Raw genomic sequence first — 23062 nt, 5'->3', positions numbered from 1 at the left:
CAGCCGGAGCTGTTCTGGCTCCGACCTGCGAGAAACAGAAAAAGCAAGGGGGTGTGTGTGAAACGTTTCAGTGTCTCAAAAATCAGCACCGAGAATATTTTCACCCTTTCAACTTCAAAACTGAACTTTTGGGGTTTTTTTTTTTTGCTCCCATTTTGTCATGAGCATTTGAGATACTTTGTTTGGATCATTCTTTTTTCCAAGTCATTTGCCCCCTATTGCTCCCTGAAAAAAACACAGCAGAACGGAGCAGGGCATTAAAAGAACCTGACAGTATTACAGAGCAAATACCAGTTAGCTCAAATAAACTTGTTCTTTCCTAGGTTTCCCTCAAATAGCAAGCTAAACAGTGGTTACGGGGTTATAGGTCATGTGCCTGATCAGGGCATTGCACAGGGACACTGCTGACAATAGGAGAATGGAACTCAGCAGGGCGCAGTTAGGGCTAACAAGAAACAGTTTAGCTCACTTGTGATCTCCTCAGACATCTCTCCAGGAGAGCCTTCCCTACCTTTGTCTGCACAGGTGATTTCAGTTTCAACAGAAAAGTATGAAACCTCTTGGGTATATTCATCTTTACTCCCAATTAAGCTTATCTGCCAGTAAAATTAGGGATACAGTATAGGAATTAGGGCAAGCTACTTACTCAAGAAGGTCAATTTAGGTCAAAGCTATCTTGCACAGATGGCTAATTTTAATCACTTATGCATACAACACAATTGTTCAATAAGCTCAAAATAAATAGTGTAAGTAATTAATTTAAAGCTGTCCTAATTGTTTTTCAATTTTCCCTATTAATTTAACCTATAACACTTCTCCTATCAAAGCTTCAAAGCTTTAACTTAACAGCCAATTAAAGCTTCTTTTATAATAAAAAAAGTGCTGTCAGCTCCGATTCCTTCTGACTGAACTCTTTGAAGCACTTGGGATATCATTTAAATTGCATAGGGCTTAGAAATAAAGTGTTTTTTCCAGGTATAATGTTCTCAGTGAGCTAATGATTCAATGGACAATTAAGACTAATTAAGGTTTTAACTTGCTAACAACTTTCTAAGCAGTATTTGGCTTGATGAAAGCAAGTCTCTACTCGAGTGAACAATGAATCTCTTCATTTATCAGTGGGAGCTGGCAGGAACCTGACTTCCCCAACTCAGTTTCACCAGGGCAGCGAGAGGCTCCTCAGGATAGTTGGAGTTCGCTCACCTGGATTAATGTGGCAGCTATATTCTTGCTCCTTTACATACTTGTGACTGAATAAACATGTATTATCTCCCTCATCCAAGTGAGCACTGCAAAGAGAAAAAACTGGGACACTTGTTAGGAAAAAGATTGCCACCATGGAAATACTGTTCTTGTTAGCTTGGCCCCACTAGCCTGGTTCAGAGATTTTAGCTTCCAAGCACACTAGGTAGACCAAAATAGGCCATTTTCCTCTTTTTAGTACAGCTGATACAGGTCAGCTGGGAACTAAACTGTTCTTCCACCACCAAACATCAACAGCCTCTGAATTATTTCTTTTGAGCAAGCTACCAGATAACACCTTTGTGGCTTCCTAAGGTTTTATTTCTAATAAACACTAGTATCTGAATTCTTAGTTCTCCTGTGACCCTGTTACATGCGAGACTCACCAAGCCATCACCCAAGTATCAGCCAACTTAGCTCTTAGCACTGCGCCGGCCTGCAAGGCGTTCTATTACACCATGCTTCCCTGGGTACCTAAGGCCACTGCTGTCTGAAAAAGCATTATCCTGTGCTCCCTCCTGAATACAGCCAGCAGTAATCTGGATCTCTCCCCTTCTGTCAGAAGAACCATGTCTAAGGATCTTCTTTCAGAATGTATTTTCTCTGTGTATTTTTCCTAAATTATTCTTATTAATTTAATTAATAGCAAGCTCAAGTGAAGGGGAAAAACAGAAACAGAGAAGCCGTAGGGAAAGCAAGATAGAAAGTAAGTAAATAGGAATGAACCATTCAGAGACATGCTTCAGGTACATCCCAGAAAGAGGAAAACATGAGGAAGTTTCTTAAAGTTAAGTCTGCTGAATTATTACTATGAATAGGATCCCTCCATGTAACTCTCCAAAGTCCTGTGATATATGGGGGAGAAAAAGACAGCCAGTACATAGAACAGCTGAGAAGAGGGAAAAGGCATGAAGAAGTATCAGCAGAGGCAGGAGGAATATGTTTTTTAGAGCCCTGACATTAAAAAAATCTCAGTGAATGATTGATAAGTAGAAATATTCAAGAGCTGCTGTTGACCAAAACCAACTTAATTTGAATAACCGAATGGTGTTAACATAGAAATCTGGGGGTGATGTAGCACAGCTAGTTATATTGCAACATCTAGGATTTGAACACCTGGTCTTCACAGTCATTCTTGATTTCAAATGCCCATCACCCTACATCTTTTACTTCGCAATACAAATCTCTCTGCCATGGGAAAATCTTTCATACTTGTCATGCCATCTTGGAGAAAAGCTCTCACATTTTTGTTTAATGAGGCAAAAGGCCTTTGAAGAATTCTGCATGGCATGTTACTGAAGGGGAGGAGCAGGTGAATGAGGATTACCATTCAGCACACTGGTCAACTTTGAAAACGAGAGCCAGATATCTAGTGATTTTTTTTTTTTTAATTACGAAAAATATTGAAAAGCAGCTGGCAAACAACCCACAGCTTTTCTTATTTAGGCAATGCAAATTCTTTGCAAGAGTCTTCCTCGCTACTAAGATTATTGTTTTTTTGGTACTTCATAAAGTACACAGGGAAAAAAAAATGCTAATACTAACTACCTTAATTAACCAGAGATTGCTTTTGTAAGGTACAATTCCCATAAGCAATTGTACAATTCTCATAAGCAATTATAATCTTCAGCACTTTTTAACTTTGCACCTGTCTCTAACCTGTATTTTAGAAAGGTTTGCACTCGTCAGGTCTACCTCAAAGAAATGGCTGACGTTCCCAAAGAAACCTCTTTCTCCAGCAGCTTCTCAGGGATGCGCACCATTTCCTTCCAGACAAAATTCTCTTCCTCGACAGTAATGAAACGTTTTATTGCGCGCCTTACGCCAGGTGAGCTGTAAATGGATAATTAGCGATACCCACAGTGACGGCTGCCAAGCAGTGCCGTGTTTCGCACGGCGCCCACGCCGCCTGGGGTGCTGGCGGACATCCCGCTGAAGCGCCACGCAGCAGCCTTTCACCCCAAGTGGAAATCTCCGCCTTCTGAGACGGGCTTCCTTCGGGAGGCTTCGAGAAAACAAACCCGCCCGCAGCGGGGCCCTGTGCCGGCTTTTAAAGGCAGCTGACTAGCTCTGTGGGTGAGTTGGGTTTGACCCGTTTAATATATGGAATAAACCAGGGAGGACTGAATGTAGCTAGCAGAGGAGAGACTCTGTGAAAAACAACTAAACTGTCCAAGGCTGTACTTCACAGCTTCAGCTGAGTGTTGGGGTTCAGTACTGTCTGATGGGGCCCCCAGGCAACAATTACTGCTGCAAAGGGTCACCCACCACAACATGAAAAGTAGCCATGGCCTGCTGCTGGTGTGGGATGGCAGTCAGGCTTGTGTTCTAACATTTTACCTGCTCTAAGCAACAGCTTCCATGTCAGATGAAATCTGTTCTCAACAGCAGACTTCATGTGTCTCTAAAAGTGTGAAGAGCTGAAGATCACTATTCCCTGAAGAGAATAGGATGCCTTTGCATGGCTAGGAGTAGGGAAGACCCCCTTGCTGGCTTGGAAAGCACTGCTGTTGCGCTCTTCCCTACTCCTGTTGAGGGTTGCAGAGAAACACAAACATTTGTCAGGGAAAAAATTCTGATGCCAGCCCAGAAGCAAATCAGCAGCCTGTGCATCAGAAGAGTTAAATTTCTTGTGTGTTCCTGCTGTAAAGTGACATGGGTGCCAGGCAGTTAGGGCAGATTTGAGCTTTGGTTTCTGCTTGTGGGAGTTTGGCCAAGCAGAATTCATCATTCCACTGTAGTCATGCAGATGTGGCCCTGCTCCTTTGCATACTGTCTCCACACTTGGCCTCAGGGTCTAGGTCTAGGCCTCAGTGGCCCAGTTTTCTTAGCTGGGCAATTTGGGGTTATCATATCTGATTCTGTTCTTCCATCAGCAAGAGAAAGTTACTTTGATTTCTGTTGACTACTGGCCGAAATCATAATTGCCTGCACCAAACTGCACTGCAAAACATGTAACAGGTCAATCGCATGCTCTGAGCTTCGGGGTTTAAGCTTGCTCTACTCTCTGTGAATTTTTAAGAAATTAATGCATCCTTGTTTGAACATTTGTATAGGTCTGTATGCTTTGCTCAGTAGGATATCATCTTTTCTGTTGTCACCGCTCAGAGAAGACCAGCCGACGATGGATGGCATTAGATTATGCAGGAATTTCCATTGGTATCCTGGGCTGCTATGTGTCAGGAGTATTTTATGCATTTTATTGCAATAACGTAAGTTTGAAGCACTTGTTCATGTAATGTTTAGTTCCTGTGGTCCCACTGTTGTTTCTACAACCCAGGAAGGGGGTTCTTTGCAGGGTGTCCGAATAGAATGTTAGTCGGGACCGAGACGGAGATCAAAACAAGTTCCTTCTGACAGCAGCAGAACTGTGCTTGCTGAAGTGATAGGCAAATTGAGGTTTTCCTTTCAAGCTGTGAATCGCACAAGCCTCAAGAAAATACTCAAATTTATATGAAGGCAGGGTAAACTTTACAGATCCTACCTTTGTCAAATAGATGAGAGTGATTATGGGATGTGTCTTCATCACGAGTAATTGAAACATCCTTTCCCACTAGGTAGTTACAGAGGCAGAAATAAGATTACTTTCTCTTCATCTAATAGAGGACAAGTAAAATTAGTTCCCTTCAAAGGCCTAGATTACATCTGTGCCTGCAACAGATGCAGAGATCAGGTAGTTGAACAAGTCTGCTGAGGCAGAGCTATGCTTAAAATGTTTGGTGAAGGCCCTCCTTGGAATAAATGATGATCTACCGGGTGTACCTGAGCAGTAGAGTCCCTTCCCCTCGCTGTCATTTGATAAATACAAGTCTCATCATTCAAACCCCATTGTTTGTGCTCACAGCAGTGACAGGAGATTTGATATATCATTACATTTAGTAATGTAAACTTTCTACCCAGAGTTTACTTTTACACATGATGAAAAAACCCACAAACTTGCTTTTGTTTTTTGGTGTTTTTTTTCCTCAGTACTGGCGTCAGGTATATTTAATCACTGTGCTGGCAATGATCTTGGCAGTATTTTTTGCTCAGATTCATCCCAGTTACCTCACGCAACAGTGGCACAGACTGCGCTCCATAATCTTTTGCTCAGTGTCTGGATATGGAATTATTCCCACCATCCACTGGGTTTGGCTCAACGGCGGCATTGGTGCATCTATTGTACAGGTAAAAGAAAAAAAAAGAGCAAATAAGATTCCTTTTTGCTTTTCACTTGCCATCTTCCTTCAGTCCTCTTGCACTTCAGGAAATGAGGGGGAGGCAGCAGAAATTAAAATTTCTTTAAGCACCGACTTCTTTTGGATTATATGGTCCAAATGCAAACACTTAGAAATTGAGAAGTAGTAAACAGAACAGGTTGAGTAGATTAAATCTGCTTTACTGCTTTAAAAGCGCACCAAGAGAAGGAAATCTAGATCCAAGTGTGAGCGAGGGACAGAGGAACCTGTGTGGGTGGGCCGCACCCTGGCTCACCCCAGGGCAAGGGACAGGAGCAGAGGAGCTGAGCCGGCTGGCGAGTGGGAAGCAGTCTGTCAGGCTGCACAAGTGCTCTGGGCTGTCCGCCTCCACAGCTCAAGAGGAGGGAGGGGAAGCAGAACACACTGATGGGATGATTATTTGCTTCCTCTTCTGTTCCCTGGGTTGGCAGCAAAAATCAGTATTTGCCTACTCAGCCTTCTCTCTTATGCAGCCCTCATTTAACATGGCTGTGAAGTTACTGCACTATTTTCCTGTTCTTGTTTTACCACTTAGAGTTATGCTCTGAGAAACAAGCAGCACAGTACAGCTGAAGGCAGTAAAGTACACCCCACTGTAAAAAGCACAGAAGTCATTGCAATTACCCAGGGACCCAACTGTGCTGAAGAAAACGTTTCCTTTTCGTAGCAAGAAGTAGCTGTGAACATTCTTACACTGGCCCTTATGGAGGACTGTCACCTGGGGTGGTGGTTTAGCCCAGTCCAAAGTTGCTGTTGAATGTGGAAGAGCAACCTTTATGGCCACTTAATGCTGGCCTAAAAATCAGATAAACAGTAGTCTTCCCCTCACATCTTCCCCCACTTAATTTTTCCTGGTACAGCAGAATTTTGTTTCCATACTTCAGAAAAAGTTCCATTTCTGATAAAAGAAAAATTCTGTTAAGGAAAACAGAACACAACTCATGAATGGGTTGCTTGAATATCTACCATCCAGTATCTGGTAATCCTGAGGCCTTAGGTCCTAGCGACTGCAGTCTCAACTAGTAAATGAGATTTTGCACTGAAGCCTCACTTATTGTGGCCATTCTGTGTCAGACTGGTGTACTGGAAGATGTCAGTTTACCGACAGATTTCATGTCTGCTGCAGACTGCATAGAAACACAAAGTAGCTTGTATATTGAAGCAGAGAAGTGGTGATAAACCAAGGTGGGTTTTTTTGCATTGAGATTTTCCCAAACTTTGGCATTTGCTTTGCTGTTGGATTTTGTCCATTACATAACATAGGCAGTGCAGTAAGATTCAGATTTGTCATGCCTTTTATATCTTTAGGGACTTTTTTTTTTTTTCCTAGTTTTACCTTCTAACAGAATAGGAGAGCTTCCTTTTCTTTTGCAGGAGTTTGCTCCACGTGTAGTTGTCATGTACTTCATCGCTGCTGTAGCTTTTCTCTTCTATATTTCCAAAGTTCCAGAAAGATACTTCCCAGGTAGGACATTCTCTTCTGGGTGTTTTTTCTGCAGTTAAGCTTCCTGCAGTGTTGCAGTCCTTGCTCTGACTCCTGAACTTCCTGTGAGGGAACAGGTTGACCATGTTCTACATCAAGTATTCTCATATAGAGTAAAATGCGGCATGTATTTGCATCCAAAGAAGGCAGACAACTTCTTGTCAAGTTTGTTAAAGAACTTTCACTGCCTTCCCAGTAAGTGGAGCATATAGTTGAGCTTTGGAGACAGACTGATTGCTAATTGCATTGCATGAGTTACTGTGAAGTTTAACAATTTAACCACTTGCCCTTTTTCTTCCCCACAGGACAGTTGAACTACCTCGGCTCGAGTCACCAAGTCTGGCATATCCTTGCCGTGGTGATGCTGTATTGGTGGCATCAGTCCACAGTGTACATCATGCAATATCGACACAGCAAGCCCTGTCCTGAGTATAGCCCAGACTTGTGAGTGAAGGTAGAGCAGTCTTCATACTCGTGGGAACAGGATATTCTAACAAGTATACGGTTAAATAATCCTGGTTTTAACTTGTCACAAGTTTCAGTCAGCCTCCCTAATTAACTTCCCCAAAGAAAATGCTGATTGGTGTAATACTTGTTTGGAGATAAAGAAGTAGTGATCTTGCTGCCAGGCAGGCTGCTCCTCTATCCTGCTGGATGGCAGGAGGCTGCAATGCCCTTGAGCAGACTTTCAGAGCAGGCAGGACAGAGGTCTGCCAGTTCCCTTTCAGCTGTTTCACAATTTTAATAGCCTCAAGCCATCATTAGTATTTGTTCCTAAGTAGCCTTTTCCTCAGGCTTTTGTCAGGTTTTTAGCCTAGTAAGCATTGATCTGAATTTTTTGGAAATCAGGGAAGAGTTGATCTTTTCATGTGCATGGTAAGTGACTAAACTTTTTTCCCACTGTATTTCAGAACCACTTCAATGAAATTTCTGACTTTGAGGCTCTGGACCTTACCTAATGAGCTGAGAGCTATGAAGTTACACACTGAGGCAGTTCTTTTTCTGACTTCTGGACTGTCACCTGCTGGCTGGGCCAGTATATTATTAGGAGTTTTGAAAAACCAACAGCATTGCCTGGAATCTGACATCAATTTCCTGTTCTGCAATCAAGTCCAAAACAGGTCTTCCTGCAGTGGGACAATGGAAAGGTGGGCTGTAAGACTCAGCAGTCAGATCACAGCAGTATTTTTTTCGCTTGGTAAACATGAACAACAGAAGTAATTACCCTTGCTGAGCTAACAGGCCCATATACCAGGTTTTCAGGTTTTGTTCAAGAGCGTAATTGAGAAAGTGCTCCTGACAGCGTGCTTGTGAAACCATGGTAACTGTGGGACCCGGTCCTGGATCTAAATCACAGTGGTACGGTGTGTTGCATCCTTCAGCATCCTTGTCTGAATGATGTGCTTACACTTCAGCATCAGTATGGTAATGTATGAAATTTAATTCAGAGGATTCTTGTCCTTTCTGAACAAGCTCTTTTTCTGGAAGATGAGATCACATGTCATCCACTATAGCTATATCTTCATTTCAGATCTTACAAATTGCCTCTCTCAGTATGGGTAGTGCCATCACTTCAAGAAACTTCTCTAGATCATGGTAATTTGGAATTAGTATTCTAAAATGTTTCAGGAGTAGCACTAAGCCTGGATGTTCCTATTTGTTACTATCTTGCAATCAGTAGAGTTGCTAATGATTTTTTTAAGTTACATTTGTTTAACAGGATGGAGTAACACACCTCAAGTACTGAACCCACTGGGGATTCAAGTCACTGAACTTTGGCCTTTTAAGGTGTGATGCATTATACTGTACTTGCAGACTTTGTTACTGAAAAAGACTTAATGCCATAACCTTTCTCCAGTTAAAAGGTTGCCTTGGGTTTTAGAATCTATCTTGGAACCATCTCTTATAAACTCAATACTAGGGAGACATAAAATACACAGGTTATTAAATAGCTGTAGCTCAGCATGATTAACCTCAATGGGTGCCAGTTTTTCAAACAGGATTTGGATTATTTGGATTTTTGGGTTAGAAACAACATTTTTAAGTGACTTCTAGATAGCAGCTGTGCTTTTGTTTACAGTTCAGTTGAGCGGTGGTAGCAAATGCTGCCGCCTCGCACGATCAAGTGTTAGTCAGCATTAGCCATTTGGAGATTCCTCTGCTTGCTTCAAGATGCTGTTACAACTTAATCCCAAGCAGTAAAAGTTTGGGACCAGAGCTGTTGCAGGATGCAATTGCATCAGCATGGCTAGTGTAGGAAAGCAGCAGATTTTAACTTTTTAACTGTTTCTGCTGTGACTACAGGCAGAAATCTTCAGTTGTGGATTAAAAACTGTCCTAGCTCACCTCACTACACCTCCCCTTGTTACCTGCAGCGTGGCCTTCGATAGTACCCCTGCATCTTCTCTCATATTCTGTGACCATCTGCCAACAGCCAGCTTAATGCACACTGATGGGCCTTCTAAGGTGTCAAACAATTTGTTTTACCCCTGCGGCCACGGATGGGACAGCACTGCCCAGCAGGGGGGGCAGAGACCTTATACAACTGTGCCAAAAGCCGTGTAACAGTCGGGAAGCCCTTAATGAACTGTCGGCCTTACCAGTGCTCTGCCCTTGCCTCTGGGGGAGGGTTTTCCCTTGCTGGGGTTTACTTCAGGCAGAGAGGGCGAGGCTGGGCTTAGTGCAGTGCGCTTCACGGGGCGGGCAGGCTGCTGTCAGGCTGCTGTCGGGTCCCCTCTGCGCCGCTGCCGCCTCCCGGGCTACACACGCCCAGCTGTCCCCGCCTTTGTCGGCGGGGTGTGCCAAGAACTTGTGGAATATCGGTGGGAACTTACTGTCAGGCACGGAGAAGGCAGGATACTACCTTCTCTGCTGCTATGCTGGAGAGTAATTCCAACTGTCTGTTAAGTTCAGGGGGTTGGGTTTGGTTTTTTTATTTTTCAACTCCAGAAACAAGTAGTGGTAAGAGCTGACTGCATTTAAGATTCAACTCCCAGACCTTTGAGCCTTTCAGTGTAAACACTGAAATTATTATTTTTTAAACTTGACAGCCAAGCAAGTTTCAAGTGCACTGATTACTACTACTGAAGCCTGATAAGGTGCAAGTATAAAAGCCTGTTTCCAGTGTTATGTGAACAATAATATTTGAAGAATGTGTGTTTGTGTATTGAAAGCATACTGACTTTATAGTTTGCTAATGTATTTTTTTTATGTAAACTCCCAACTACTGTAGCAGTTTTCACTGGAGAAGGAAACTGACTGCAAAGCTGTGCGTTTTTATTACCCTGACAGAATTTATCAAGCTGCATGATGGTCTTTTATGTACATACTGAACATGTAAATAAATTTCAGTTCATTGGATGTTTACTTGGAGTAACATCATACTTACATCTTAAATAGCAAAACGACAGATGTGAATTGCTCAACCACGCAAATTCTGTCACCTCCCCAGGGTTTTAAATATACAGGGAGACTGTCTTAAATTATCAAGGCACAGCAGGGACGGGCAGGGCAGGTGTTTGAACTACACTATGCCAGTAGTGTGTGCAGTGTAGTCTACTAGGGGTACTTAGGGAGTGTCTATTTGCCTTTTGGGGGGAGGAGCTCTAGATCCAGCTGCTGATGAACTCGGCTTTGAAGCATACCACCTTTAGATCAAGATAGTTTCCAAGTAGGGCCTTGTTTGTATCTTATAAGCCTCTGGCCCATTGCTGTGCCCTAAGCAAAAGAAGGAAGGGCTCATCCTGACTGCTTCAACAGAAACAAGTTTTCCCACCTCAACTTTGTAAATGTGCTTTCAGTCTTAACAGGAGAAGTTCAACTGCACACAAAAATCTGTGATGAGAAATCAAGTGCTAGCAGTCACACTTCAAAAAAAACCATAGCCAGAACATTTTTAAACTGCTTTTGTAACTGCAGGGGCTGCAAACAAACCAACCCTCTTACCAGAGATGGCACAGGCAGAAAAGCTGTGACCGTATGTGTGTCCTGCCTATGCAGACAGCCTGCAGCAGGCAGCTGCACCAGCAGCAGGGGCGACTTTGTCCCCTCTATTACCAGTGCTTGTTCTCATCCTGTTCTGCAGCACACAGCCAGCACTCACAGAACATTTATTACCAGTAACTCTCAGGATCATGCCCCAGGACCTCTTCCAATTGTACTCCGCCAAACCTTTAAACCATGAACAACGTGCAGACTGAACGACCTCATTATCCATGAAAAACTAACTGTTTAAAGCAAGAATTTAATAGCCACAGTTGTTCATTTAAGATGAAGCCTCCAGTTAAACTGTGTTTCCTTGTAACAAAATTAGACTGAAACTGGCAGTAGATATGAGAGAGAACAGCCTGGGCATGAGCTACTATTTAGTAACTGAGTCCTGCTGCCACTCTGTCTTTGACCATTTTCATTCAGCTTATCTAAGAGTAAAATCAGTATAAGCAGCATTCAAAAAAACTGCTCTGGGAAACAGTTGCCAGAAGGGGGTTAAATCACATGAAAATTATGTCTAAAAGATTAGGTGCAGAACTAAGTCCACAGAGGTAGCACTGCAGACTATACTTAACATTTTGGCTGTAGAAAAGGGACCAAGCTTCAGTTACCACCTAGGAATTGGAACACATCCTTTTGAAACTTCTGCAGGAAGGCTCTAAAGAGGAATAAGAAATTAAAAATAGTACATGATCAACAGGTTTTGAACAAAGTTGGACAAAGAAATATGACTGGGCAGCAAATACAAGTATTTTAAAACATTTTCAAGAGAGTGACAGGTCTACAGCCACAAAATGAAATCAGCAGAAGCAGCACTGCTTATAATGAGTAAATTAAAGCCTAAATGTGAATACTTAATAAAGCAATGTTTAAAGAGATCTACAAAGTCACTGTTATCACATCTGTTTATTTAACAACTGCAAGTATTTTATGACGTACATCAGTTTCACAAAAAAGTTAAAAGTTCTCTGTTTAGTGGTACACAAAAAAGCTTTAGAAACTTGAAGTCTAACAAGAAATTGAAGTGTAGTTCAGGAAAGTGCACTTAAAAGCTGAATGCCAGCAATTTTAACATAATTTTTATGCTCTTTAATATTATGTGATGCCTTAGTCACAAATTGAGCTATACACACAATTTCCTTGATTTTCCTTTCAAAATAAGCACTATGGAAAAGTAACGCAGCAGCCACCCTTTGCCATTCTTTATTCTTTTGCAGCTTTCATTCATATTCACTCCCTCAAGTCACATGAAAGTGATTGTGGCTGCTGTATTACTAGAAACACAGCAACTCCAAGAGATACATGATGTGTGCGAGCATGTGTATATTTTATATATACTTTTCATATATAAAAATACACGATATAGTATAAAAAACTCCACATAAACTCTTATTCTCACAGTAGCAAATATATCAACTTATTTTCACAGTACTTGGTTTTACTAACTGGGACACCCAGAATGATTAAGTTATCTCCTCCAAAGGTGGTATCCACAAATCCCACATTACACAGTTCAGCCAAAGCAAATGCGGACATCTCAAGGCCGTTTGAGAGTCCGCAGAGAAACATAACTATCTTACTTTTCTTTCAATGTCTGCAACTGTTAAGGGCTTCTTAGTACCTTTGGACAGAATATCTCTCTCTCAAGCAGCTGATTCTAAAAAGCCTGCAGTTCGGTCATCCCAACATGCTGAAAGCTGTAAAAATCAATTGACATTTTCAGTGGGAAAGGAAGTGTCAGCTCCTTACCTTGCCATTATTGTCTTCACAGACAGTACGATACATGTCTAGTGCAACAAGGTCTTTCCTGTATTTCAGGTAAGGTCATGATACACCCCATGGCAAGCACACACACGAGCACACACACACACACACACCCCAAATGAAGGCAAAAGGCTGTCACATTCCCCAGCAGTACCGTGTTTTGTCTCTGTTGAACAGTGGATCTTAGCTGAAATTAAACCCAAACTAGGGTTTAGTTGTGTACAAACATTATGCACCACACAAAGACAACTTGGCGAGGCATACTAATCTCTTTTCAGTCACAAGAAAGGATAAAATAATTTTAACTCTAGAAACGAAAAAGTTACATTTATGCAAAAACCTGTTTCATAACTAGAATACAAAGAACAAGGTTTATTAAGGCCATCAGGAAGTAAATATCGGCCGTAACTCATATGCAGCCAGAGGCATTATGCCACTTGTAGAGTATCATGGTTTTACAGCTTGCTTTTATCTCAGGTCTCAGTTTCTGTGTACAACCTCACTCCAGCTTTCCTGTACTGTAATATAAACCACTTACGGACCCTCTACCAAAAACCAAACCAACCTGTCACACAAAGAAAACCTGTAGTGCTCCTCAGCCTGAAGTCTCAGGATAAACAGGCAAAAACCAAACACACTTACCCCTATTCTTAATTTACCTCAATATTTAGGCCCATGATAAGTCTGATGATGCACAGCATTTTCCCTCTGCTTGGAGCTGAGCCCTAGTCCCATACACGTTGTTAACCCTTTCCTCTGGCACCAAACAGCCGAGCAAGCCCTGAAGTTGCTTTTCCACCAGCAGCACCTGCGTGGCTTTGGCAAGGACTAGCCACATTTAAGACCATGGGTCAGTTGTCTGTTTTATTTTCATTTTGTTTCCACCCACCTGCCCCATTTGTCATGTCATACTCTGCTCCAACAGCTCTTTAGGCAGGTAAGTAACAGTTCAGAAGGATACTGTAGGAAGGCAGCTCATAAGCACGTGTAGAGAAAAAAAAAAAGACAGTTAACCTGAGTATCAGAAAATGCTACACAACTTGGCGTGCGCTTCTTACAGCCTTTGGCACAAAAAAACAGGTGAGAACAGTAGTAATAAAGCCTAGGAAAATCCTGTGCAAATAGAGTTGAAACATTTCTACTTATAATCTCCTAAAAGCTTAATTTCTAAGCCTGAAAAAGACATATTTAACCAAGCACAGCTGTAATATTTCACTTTCACACTGTGAGAAAAATGAAAACAAGGAAGATAAAGGTAATGACAGTGTACATATACGTATGTGTTACTTTCAAATTCCAGGACCAGTGGAAGCAATCTCACATATCTGAGGAAGCCTTTTATCAAACCAACCCCCAGAGGAGTCAAGTGACACGTTTTTAATGTGTTGTTTTCAACAGATACTGTAATGGATCCAGCCCCACCCTCACAAGTCTTAAGATGACTGTATAACCATCAGGAAACTTTGGAAAAAACCCAAAGCACAACCCTAAATATTTCACTTTACCTCCTGTGAAAGTGGGGGAGACAACCACAAACACCTATGTCCTCCATATAAAAACATCCAATTATCTACTCATCAGCATTCAGCAGAGCAGGATACAACGTTGAGACAAGCAGAGGAACTACCTCTTTCTGCTTCCTCTCTACAACTGCCATGGAAAAAAGGCAGACTGGACCGTCCCGAGTCGTACTTGCTCTGCAGACAGTGTACGTGGCTTGGCACAAGTTGTGAGGCAGTTGAGAAGCCGTCCTGCCTACACAGCACAAACTTCTGCAACACAGTAACAAAATCTTGTCCTCAACGAGTCTGTTCGCATCACCTTCCATCACCTACCAGCACCGCGTGCTCCCAAGCACCTGATGTCTCAGAGGTACTGTGCAGCAGGACAGCAGTCCTGCCCATAAGGCTTTGTGGTGTGAAATGCAGTTTACTGGCAGAGTAGCAATCAGCTTCAGCAAGCTACTTGCTGCTTACTGCTTCTGTTCTGGAACAAATCCGGGTTCAGAGAAGTTTCTTCAAAGCTCAGTGCGTTTAGCAAAACTTTCTTATAAAATACACTTAAGTACAATAATAGATTCATCAGAACTTAAAGGAACATTAGGTTACAGTCATTTCATAAAATTACTGTTTAAAAAAAAAAAAAAAAAAGGTCTGAAAGAATACATGTTTTCTTTGCAATAAAAATCCAAGAGGAAACGAAAAGGTATTTTCAGACACAAATCCCAATTTGTAATCAAATAAATCTGATGGTTGCATCTCAGAGTCAACTGTACAAATCATCTGAAATAATCCACATGTGCCAAAGGATTTCCTCATGTAAACCAGCCTCTCTTCCCAGCATACTGAGTAGTCTTCAAAGTGCTCCAAACACTGGCTGCATCCCTGCTGGTTTACTCCCCTACATTCAGGCTTTTCATCTCGCAAACCATTATATTCTCTGTATCTTTAGTTTTAATGCTATACTTCCAGTTTGCTATTTTACATTAATGGCACTTACTGTAAAACAAACAAACAAACAAACAAACAAAAAAAGCCCAAAACCCTTGAACTTTTAGGCACTCAAAAAAAAAAAAAAAATCTGCTTTTCATCTCTGCAGCTGCATAGACATCTACTGGGTCTCAAGCCATAGCCGTGCTCTGGAATTGTGAGTGACAGCCCCTTGAGGACTTGGCTTCTTGATTTTTATGATTAATAAAGGTAGTTTTCACCTAGGAAGCAACGACTTGACTATTTCCAGCAGATCAGTCTGGGTATTAGTACATTTTGGTTCTTAGGTCTACTGCAACTGAGACACAAAGAACCAGCACAGTTCCATTAGCCTACCTGTATGTATGGAAAATGTCTTTCATGTGCTCTCTGACTGTCCCTCTCCCTCCATCTCAGCACATCACAGAGGACTGAAAAGGCAACACAAAAGTGCAGAATGACAGTATGTTCCAGGGCCCAAAGTCAGTGGCAGACAATGACTCATACCTGATTTTTCTTTCTGGGAGGCACGTGTCATAACAAAATGACACTCCCAGTTTGGGTTTTTTTTCTATTTTTCTCAAAAAAAACCCCAATAAAAATTTGCCATCCCTCTAAATGTCATCATGCAAGCTGGCCATGCCTTCTTGAACTTGAACAAACTGTACAGCCCAGGTCCCTGCCAATTCAACCAGATAAATTACTCCACTAATTAAAATCTCTATCAAGTAAGTCAGAGGGGTGGAACCCATTGGAAGCATTTACTGTTTGGAAGGAAACGGAGCTGCTCCAAAGGGATCTAACTCTAGTGTCTGTTGCTGCTGACTCTGCGCACTCTGCACAACCAGTTCTGTGAAGGGTACTGCACCAAAGTCATCTGTTTTCAGCCCATCACCACCATGAATGGCTCCATGCAAGGAGCTCTGCCTAGGTCTACCAGCCACTACTACTGTGCCGTGATCCCCACGGTTGTCACCAAACCCTTGATGCTGGGGATGCCGCATCAAGTCCGGTGGGTGGAAGGGTTTGGCTCCAAAAGGATCCAGCAGACTCTCATCTGTCTGCAGAGGGTTGGTTCGATCTTTGCTGTCAGTCAACGCAACGCTTATGTTCTCTTTGGAGTCCGAGATAGTCAGGAACTCGTTGCTGCTCTGTGAGTCCCTGCGGCCTGCTTTTTTGTGTCTGCGGGCTCTCTCTGGGGTGCGGTAGCTCGGTTTCAATGCCTTCTTCGTGGTGGTTGGGGTACCATGGTGGCGCTTTCCGTTGTTCTTTGAGACCTCCTGTTTCATGCGCCTTTGGCGGGAAGAAAGTTTCTGCAGGTTACGCTGCTGCTTCACCTTCTGTTGCTGCTGGTGACTCCCTGTGATCTCTTCAAAAGGAACCAGCCCAAACAGGTCCTCTTTACTTCCACCAGTCTTGGGGAGAAGGGAAGGCTGAAATGGCGTGCAGCCAAAAATATCAACACTCCGTGGAGAGGTGGGGGAGAGCAGAGGCTCAGTACCTGCCACCTGGCCATCTTGCTGAGACACCTTTCTGCTGAAAGGGGCTTTTGTGAAAACATCAAAGTCATCCTGCTCTTGGTTCATGCCAGGAAAAGCCATCTGAGAAGAGACATCTTTGCCTATCTTCTCTCTTGCCTGAGGCTGCAGAGTAAAAAAGGGCACTGCCCCAAACACATCAAATTCTTGGTCAGGTTTCACCTTGGTTACAGTATTTGGCATCTCAGACAAGGACATATGCATTGAACTGGGTTCTTTGATTTCACCACTGCCCACATCATCTCTGAACCTAGTGCTTAGGAGCCCTTCTGTAGATTTTTGCTTGGTACGATCAGAATCGGAATCAGAACTCTGCTTCTCTTCCTCCTCTTCCTCTACCTCTTCCTCAGAGTCCATGAGGAGAGGTCGGTGACCTAAATTCTCTGGTTCTGTATCATTGTCATCATTGAAGTCTCCATTCTCTCCCTGCAAAACTTCTTCATCCTCCTGTTCTTCTTCTTCCTCACTGCTCTTGGGAGAAGGAGGATCAGATTCAAAATCACTCTCTGACTCATCGCCACCTTTTGTCACTTGTCCCTCTGCAGTTTTCCTCCCCGGTCGGGGATCTCTAAAAGCATGGCTCAGTTTTCCAGCCTTGGTTGGGGTCCCTAAGTTATTTCCTTGATTGCTGGCCGAGTTATCCACTTGTTTTCCAGGGGAACCTGCAAGTCCGAAGAAAAATGCAAAATAAAACTTGAAATACACTCAAAGTCAACACTTATTCCATACATACCAAGAGTTGATGCAAACGTATGCTTTGCACTTAATGAGGGCAATGAGCTAAAAATCATATCTAATATTTCAAACAACGCTCAAAATAGATTAATAGTCAGACCTTTTAGCTTTACTCCTCAAACACAAGATGTCTGGAAATGCAATACTAGTATTTTTGGGGGGGATGAAGGAAGGATCAATGGACACGGGTGATCTCCATAGCCAGCTTTTCAAACACTCATTACGCAGTCATTCCTCTCCAGGGAAACAGGAGCCAGTGTGCTTGAAAGATTTGAATCAATTTTTTCTTTTAAAAACAGACTACGTATTTCTTGAAATGCTTCTGCTTTGATAGTTTGTCAGCTTATTACTCTAGTAATGAAAACAATCAGCATCGGCAAAAGAAAAGTACTCAGCAATTTCAGTTAATTCACTTCAGATCTTAGATACCATTTTACAGCAACACACCTCAAAGGGCTGCTGGGCTACCAACCACTCTGCTGTGCAGTTTCTGTATATCAGAAAGCACATGCACCTTGTTGACAAACATATCCCTTCAGGTGCTTTTTGAAGAGGTTGTCCAAGACTGACCCACTGTACTAAGGTTTTTACCACACAGATACATGTGGCAATACTGACATACTCAACGTAGTTTCAAAATAGAAGTGAGTGCATGACACCCTGTTAGTCCCCAGTCTTTCCCAAGCTTTCATAGCATGAGACAATCCTACACAATATCCCCAAGATAATTAGGTTCCTCTAAGGTCTATGAAAATCAGGGACTGAGCAAGAGAAAAGCTTGTTCCTGTCCAAGCTGCAGGGAAGGTTACATGAGGTCATCATCTGTCTGTCCTGCCTTCATGGCCACCAGCTCCTTACACAAGCTGAAGAAGTGGGACTTGGAGCCTGCCAACAGCCACAACAGATATGGGGTTTGGGGATTTTTGCCTCCCGAGTGTGTTTTGATGCATACAAAGGGAAACAGATAAGACAGCAGTCCCTGTAGGGAGATCACAAAGTAATCAGCTAACATAACTATACAGAAATAGAGATGCAGGGAGAAGGATGTTAAATGCTGGCTTTCCCTCCACAGTCAGGGCCAAAACTGTAATTTGGACTCATAAATCCCACTGAGAATTAAGCTTCATGGCCACTGGCATTTGGGCATTCAAAAAGGTCTCCCCAAGTGCCCAACCCATGGTTTCAACAGAAACAGTCTCTCTCTATCAGGGCATTCCCTATCAATAACGCCAACGAAGCACCAACTGCAAAAGCAACATGGAAGAGCTTTTATTATTTTTTTTAAAGCAATACTTGCACTGGTGTGTCAAACCTATACTTAGAGAATATCTTCTCTAGTGACACTGAAACTTCACATTGAGCCCTTCTCTAACTTCCAGTGTAGCAATTCAGGGAAGAAAAAAAAAAAAAAAAGCTATGCTTTAAGTTTGAGAAGTGTTTTCTTGTTTGTTTCTAAAATAGGATCACTCAGATCAGTTTCTCCACAGGAAGGAAATTTATTCATTTTACTCTGACACCTTCATTCTCACTATTTACTATCTGACAACTAGAGCTAAGAAGAACAATTCATTGATGACTCTTTCATGGGGTGGTTGGCTTAGAAATACTGGGAGCAGTAAAAACTTTGCATCAGTAAACAAAACAGATGGCAAGAGCAAGCAGACCAGATAAGCCTGCACAGTGCCATTGGTATGGCACGCAGACTTAGACAAAACAAGTTTCTCCCTATGTCAGAGCCCTGCTGCTGCAGAGATGTTTTTCAGAAGTGTAACTGTTGGATTTCTATTTGAAGAAAATTAGTAGAAGGAAAAGAAAGCAAAACACTTGGTCTCAGCTCAAGAAAGTGTATTTACTAGAGATGTCCTTTTCTCTAGGACAAAGATCACACAGTAGCCATACTGCTTTAAGAATGTATAATTGAACATGTAACTAATACAGCAACGATAATTCATCTTTTTGCAGACACAGAGCAACTATTGAAAATGTGTGTGGAATACTCTGAAGTGATGGCTATATTACAGTCACTCCAGGCTGATACTAGGTGGGTACCAACCTTCAGATGGAGACCAGAACAATGGCAAAGCCAACTGTGTTTATGCTTGCACCACTTGGACTGACAACCAGTTTACACTTGCCTAATGGCCAACACCGAGTTCTCTTTTACCCAGTGAGGAACACCCAGGTACCCGCCTTCACTCCTCAGATAATGCACAACACACAGAGAAGTGCTGGGTACATGTCTGACACACACCTGGGGACAGGGGTTGGTCCTCATTAAAGCAGTTAATAATGGGCTTTATTGACAGCACTGTGCTAGACTGCCGACCCTCTCACCTAACCAAAATTAATACCTTGCACGTACAGTTGTATTTAAAAGTTGCTGAAAATTAATTGACTCAATGTGTTCATTTCAAGGTTTGAAAAGGCGGGGGATGAGTATGTGCATCAGTTAATTCTTTTTAAAAAAATCTTCATCCGGAATCCATCTTGTGACTCTCTTGTTTTTACAATATACACAGTAATTTCTCAGGTAGTGTCTTCTTTCACAAGGAAATCAGCATGTAACTAACAGGCAAAGTCACATTTTGTCTTTCTGTGCTGCAGTTTAGACCAGAATATCAAGTTTTTCATTTTACAAAAACAGTTTTGCCTTTTTTAAAAGGAATTACTAGCAGATTTCTTCATACAGTAGCCATTTTGCTCTTTCGCAATTACATTTAAAATAACAATAAAAATTCAGCAGCAATATATTTTATGTATGGATTTAAAAACAAGATGATAAGAATGACTAAAAACATCAGGTGATTAGGGTTTTGAGCTGTTTCTTCTTTGCTTCTGGTGTCAGATTGCTTCTTATCTACTGTAATTTTAAATACTACATATTTGTTTTACCCACTAAATTAGAATCTGGATTATTTGGCTGCTTACTGTAGATTTCCCAAAGGTACAGCCTTCACATTGCACTGTGTAACCCCCTATCTTTCAAATCCTGCTGTTCCCAGTATTTACTGAAGCACTAATGTTAACATAAATGCAATTAGATTTAAAAGGAGAAGAAAAAAGAAATATTTCTAGGTTAGATGCCAACACCACTTACACAACAAAAAACCCAAACCTTTTATGTATGTCAACGTCCACATGAGTTTATACTCCCAGGGAACTATTATACCTTTGTCACTAATTCACATATGCAGAAAACAAATTATAATTTTTTCTTTAAATACAAAAACTGAACTACAGTATATCTAATATACCTGTCATCCCAGAAGGTTTAAATATTATTTGTTAGTTGCTGTCACAGTCACACTCACTGAAAAACAAACTGCAAAGGACACCAACAAGAGAAAAAATTCTAACCTCTACCAACAGCTGCTGACTTGCTGAACAAGTAATTTAAGCCACACGATGTTTAGCACTCTGTAGCACACCTCTCTGGACAGAACACAGATCAAACAGCACTTGATAATACATGGCAAAACACTTAAAGCACTTTCCCAAACCACACTCAATGTATTAGTACTGACACACAAGCCATTCGAACATCTCTAAACACACCCACCTATAACTGTTACTCAGGCTGATACACAGCAAATTATTTGGTGAATCAGTCATCCAGACAACCTAGTTTTTAAGGAATCTATATTAGCATCCTAAATTTCCTTTCTGTAGTCCAATAACTACCATCTCTAGAAAAGCTGGGATGAAGTCAGGAACAATTCACTGAGTGACCCTACTTGCTACAGATTTATGTTCTATAGTGAACACAGAGAGCACCTGCTCACTATGTCTGAAGCTATGCGTTTTCACATACTTGGAGCTCTGAACCACTCTTCAAGGAAATGCTGAGCACATTACGCATTGACGGAGACATGGGAGGTGCTGGAATAGCTAGTGAGATTATCAAAACTTTGAAGTACTTGGCCATTTTCACAGTACTTTCCACACAGCAATCTGTCTTGGCACTAGTCAGTTTTGTGGCCTCTTGTTCTAAGAGCAGTGGGGGTAACGGGGCTAAGCCATCACACATTGGATGGAGCACACACCACCTTTTTTGAATGACAGCAAGAATGAATCAGCACACTGGACAAGGAAGCCTGAGCCTCTGCAAGTGTCTGTCCCTGTACATGCGAAAACATTTTCTGAAGTATTTATATTCTGAGGCCATTTAAAGATTGAGTGTGTTTCTTTTCCCAGCTGTACCATCACAGCACCAGGCAATTAACCGCCTATTAGCTCATCAGCTTCAAACCTCTCATTTCACTACAAATTATTTCTGAACAGGGTTTCTGAATTTCTAGCTCTTTAGCCCTGAGGTTCCTCCTTATGCACCATCTCCTTGACAGTTATGAATATTACTTCTTTATCACAACAGGGAACTTATATTCCTGTATTGTGTACAGACTCAAAACTATCAAAAAGACAATGAGTTTTGCAGTGATTAGAAACTGACAAGCTCCAGTAGCAGCTCCATATTTTTCAGATTTCAGACCCAGCATGTATGACCCTACATGCACAACTTCAACAGGAAAGCAAGTGGCACCCGTCAGATTGATGCTGGGAGCAGCAACTGCTCCTGCTACATAGTTTTGAAGAAAGCACTTTTATTTCTGAAGCATTTCAAGAGTGATGACCTCACTGCTCCCACATTTGTATTTTTCAGGAAAGAGCAAGTACCTTTCTTTATTCTTCACTCTGTGTTGAGGTGTTGTAAACAAACAGAGCCATCTGCTCCAAGCAGACACAAGATATAAACACTCTGTAGTCTAACACAGCCAAACCTCATGGAAGAAACCATCTCTGCATGCTCCTTCCCAGCTGCAGTCTTTGGTTTAGTCCCAATAACAGGGAATAAAATTGCAGCAGACTTGTGTTAAAACCAAACCAAAAAAACAAAATATCAATTTCAACCCGTGACAGGAATATTTTGGTTTGTTTTTCCGCACTATAATTCCCCCTCTTTCACTCCTAAAGAAGTTTGCAAACTAAATAAATACAAAGAGCACTACAAATAGAAACTTAATGCCCCAAAAGGAAAAATTCTCTGGTTAATGACAATTTAATGTTCTGGCCAAATAGATTTCAAAATGAAGTGTTCTGTCATGTTGATTTCATGCAATCGTCTCAACTTAAACCACTGCAGAGACTGTTCAGATATTTATTTTTATTTTAAAAATGCTGCAAATTGTTGAGTAACATCTGTTTGCAATGTACTGTTCAGATTACTACACTTCTAATCAGGTTTGCATCTTGTAGGAGACAATTGTTCTTCACTCAAATGCAAGCCAGGTGGAACATCTTTAATCATATAAGAAGATCCCAATCTTCAAGGAAATTTTCTATTCTGATGTTCTTTTTCGAGATATCCGATTATAAGAGGATGAATTCCCTCTAACAACTGCAATAATTACATGTCTTCTGCTAGTTCATCATTTTAGGGTATTGTGGGGGTGGCAAAAGAGCGGGGCATAAGGGCTTTAAGCTTTGTTTGAATTGGTAACATACTGCCACCATCATTTCAGAACGATTTGCCACATGTCAGACCCAAGGATTACCGGCATGCTGCAACTAAATCTGCGCTACTTCTCTGACAGCAGCCAGAGCAGCAGCTGCTGAATATTGTAATG

At 41.8% G+C, this 23062-nt stretch overlaps 2 protein-coding genes across 5 annotated transcripts in view; one reads left to right on the top strand and one right to left on the bottom strand.

Moving 5' to 3' along the window:
* Window positions 1-3294: 3294 nt before the first annotated feature.
* Window positions 3295-10308, top strand: PAQR3 (progestin and adipoQ receptor family member 3). Of its 2 annotated transcripts, XM_026848071.1 has the most exons (5): window positions 3295-4454; window positions 5212-5409; window positions 6834-6924; window positions 7248-7386; window positions 7854-10308. In XM_026848071.1, exons 1-5 carry the CDS (start codon window positions 4305-4307, stop codon window positions 8161-8163), a joined length of 888 nt encoding a protein of 295 aa, XP_026703872.1. In that variant the 5' UTR covers window positions 3295-4304; the 3' UTR covers window positions 8164-10308. The 2 variants fall into 2 exon arrangements, with proteins under 2 accessions (XP_026703872.1, XP_026703874.1); XM_026848073.1 differs by lacking the exon at window positions 7854-10308 and having other exon boundaries at window positions 7248-7396.
* A 1393-nt stretch (window positions 10309-11701) lies between these two features.
* The window catches only part of BMP2K (BMP2 inducible kinase), a 64887-nt gene continuing 53526 nt past the window's right edge, over window positions 11702-23062 (bottom strand). Inside the window, exons 16-17 of one of the 3 annotated variants that reach the window (XR_003398309.1) lie at window positions 15523-17365; window positions 11702-14682 (exon numbers count right to left, since the gene is read on the bottom strand). Coding sequence is in view for 2 of the 3 variants with exons in the window: in XM_026847767.1 (XP_026703568.1) it covers window positions 15587-15596; window positions 15931-17365 (1445 nt within the window). In the remaining variant the exon portion in view is untranslated. Of the gene's footprint in view, window positions 14683-14835; window positions 17366-23062 lie in introns of those variants that run through there. The other 2 variants (XM_026847767.1, XM_026847768.1) reach the window with 2 other exon arrangements.

This window comes from Athene cunicularia (genome assembly GCF_003259725.1).
Source record: "Athene cunicularia isolate RWA chromosome 4 unlocalized genomic scaffold, athCun1 chr4_part2, whole genome shotgun sequence".
NCBI classification, from domain to species: Eukaryota; Metazoa; Chordata; class Aves; order Strigiformes; family Strigidae; genus Athene; species Athene cunicularia.
Note: the sequence above shows the minus strand (reverse complement) of the source record. Positions and strands in the feature narration are given on the sequence as shown.

Bases quoted from the DNA above. Each gene is read 5' to 3' on its own strand.
- PAQR3 (XM_026848071.1), top strand. From the start codon at position 4,305: ATGCTTTGCTCAGTAGGATATCATCTTTTCTGTTGTCACCGCTCAGAG. The intron at 4,455-5,211 runs GTAAGTTTGAAG...TTTTTTCCTCAG, and splicing joins ATGCATTTTATTGCAATAAC to TACTGGCGTCAGGTATATTT. The intron at 7,387-7,853 runs GTGAGTGAAGGT...ACTGTATTTCAG, and splicing joins CCTGAGTATAGCCCAGACTT to AACCACTTCAATGAAATTTC.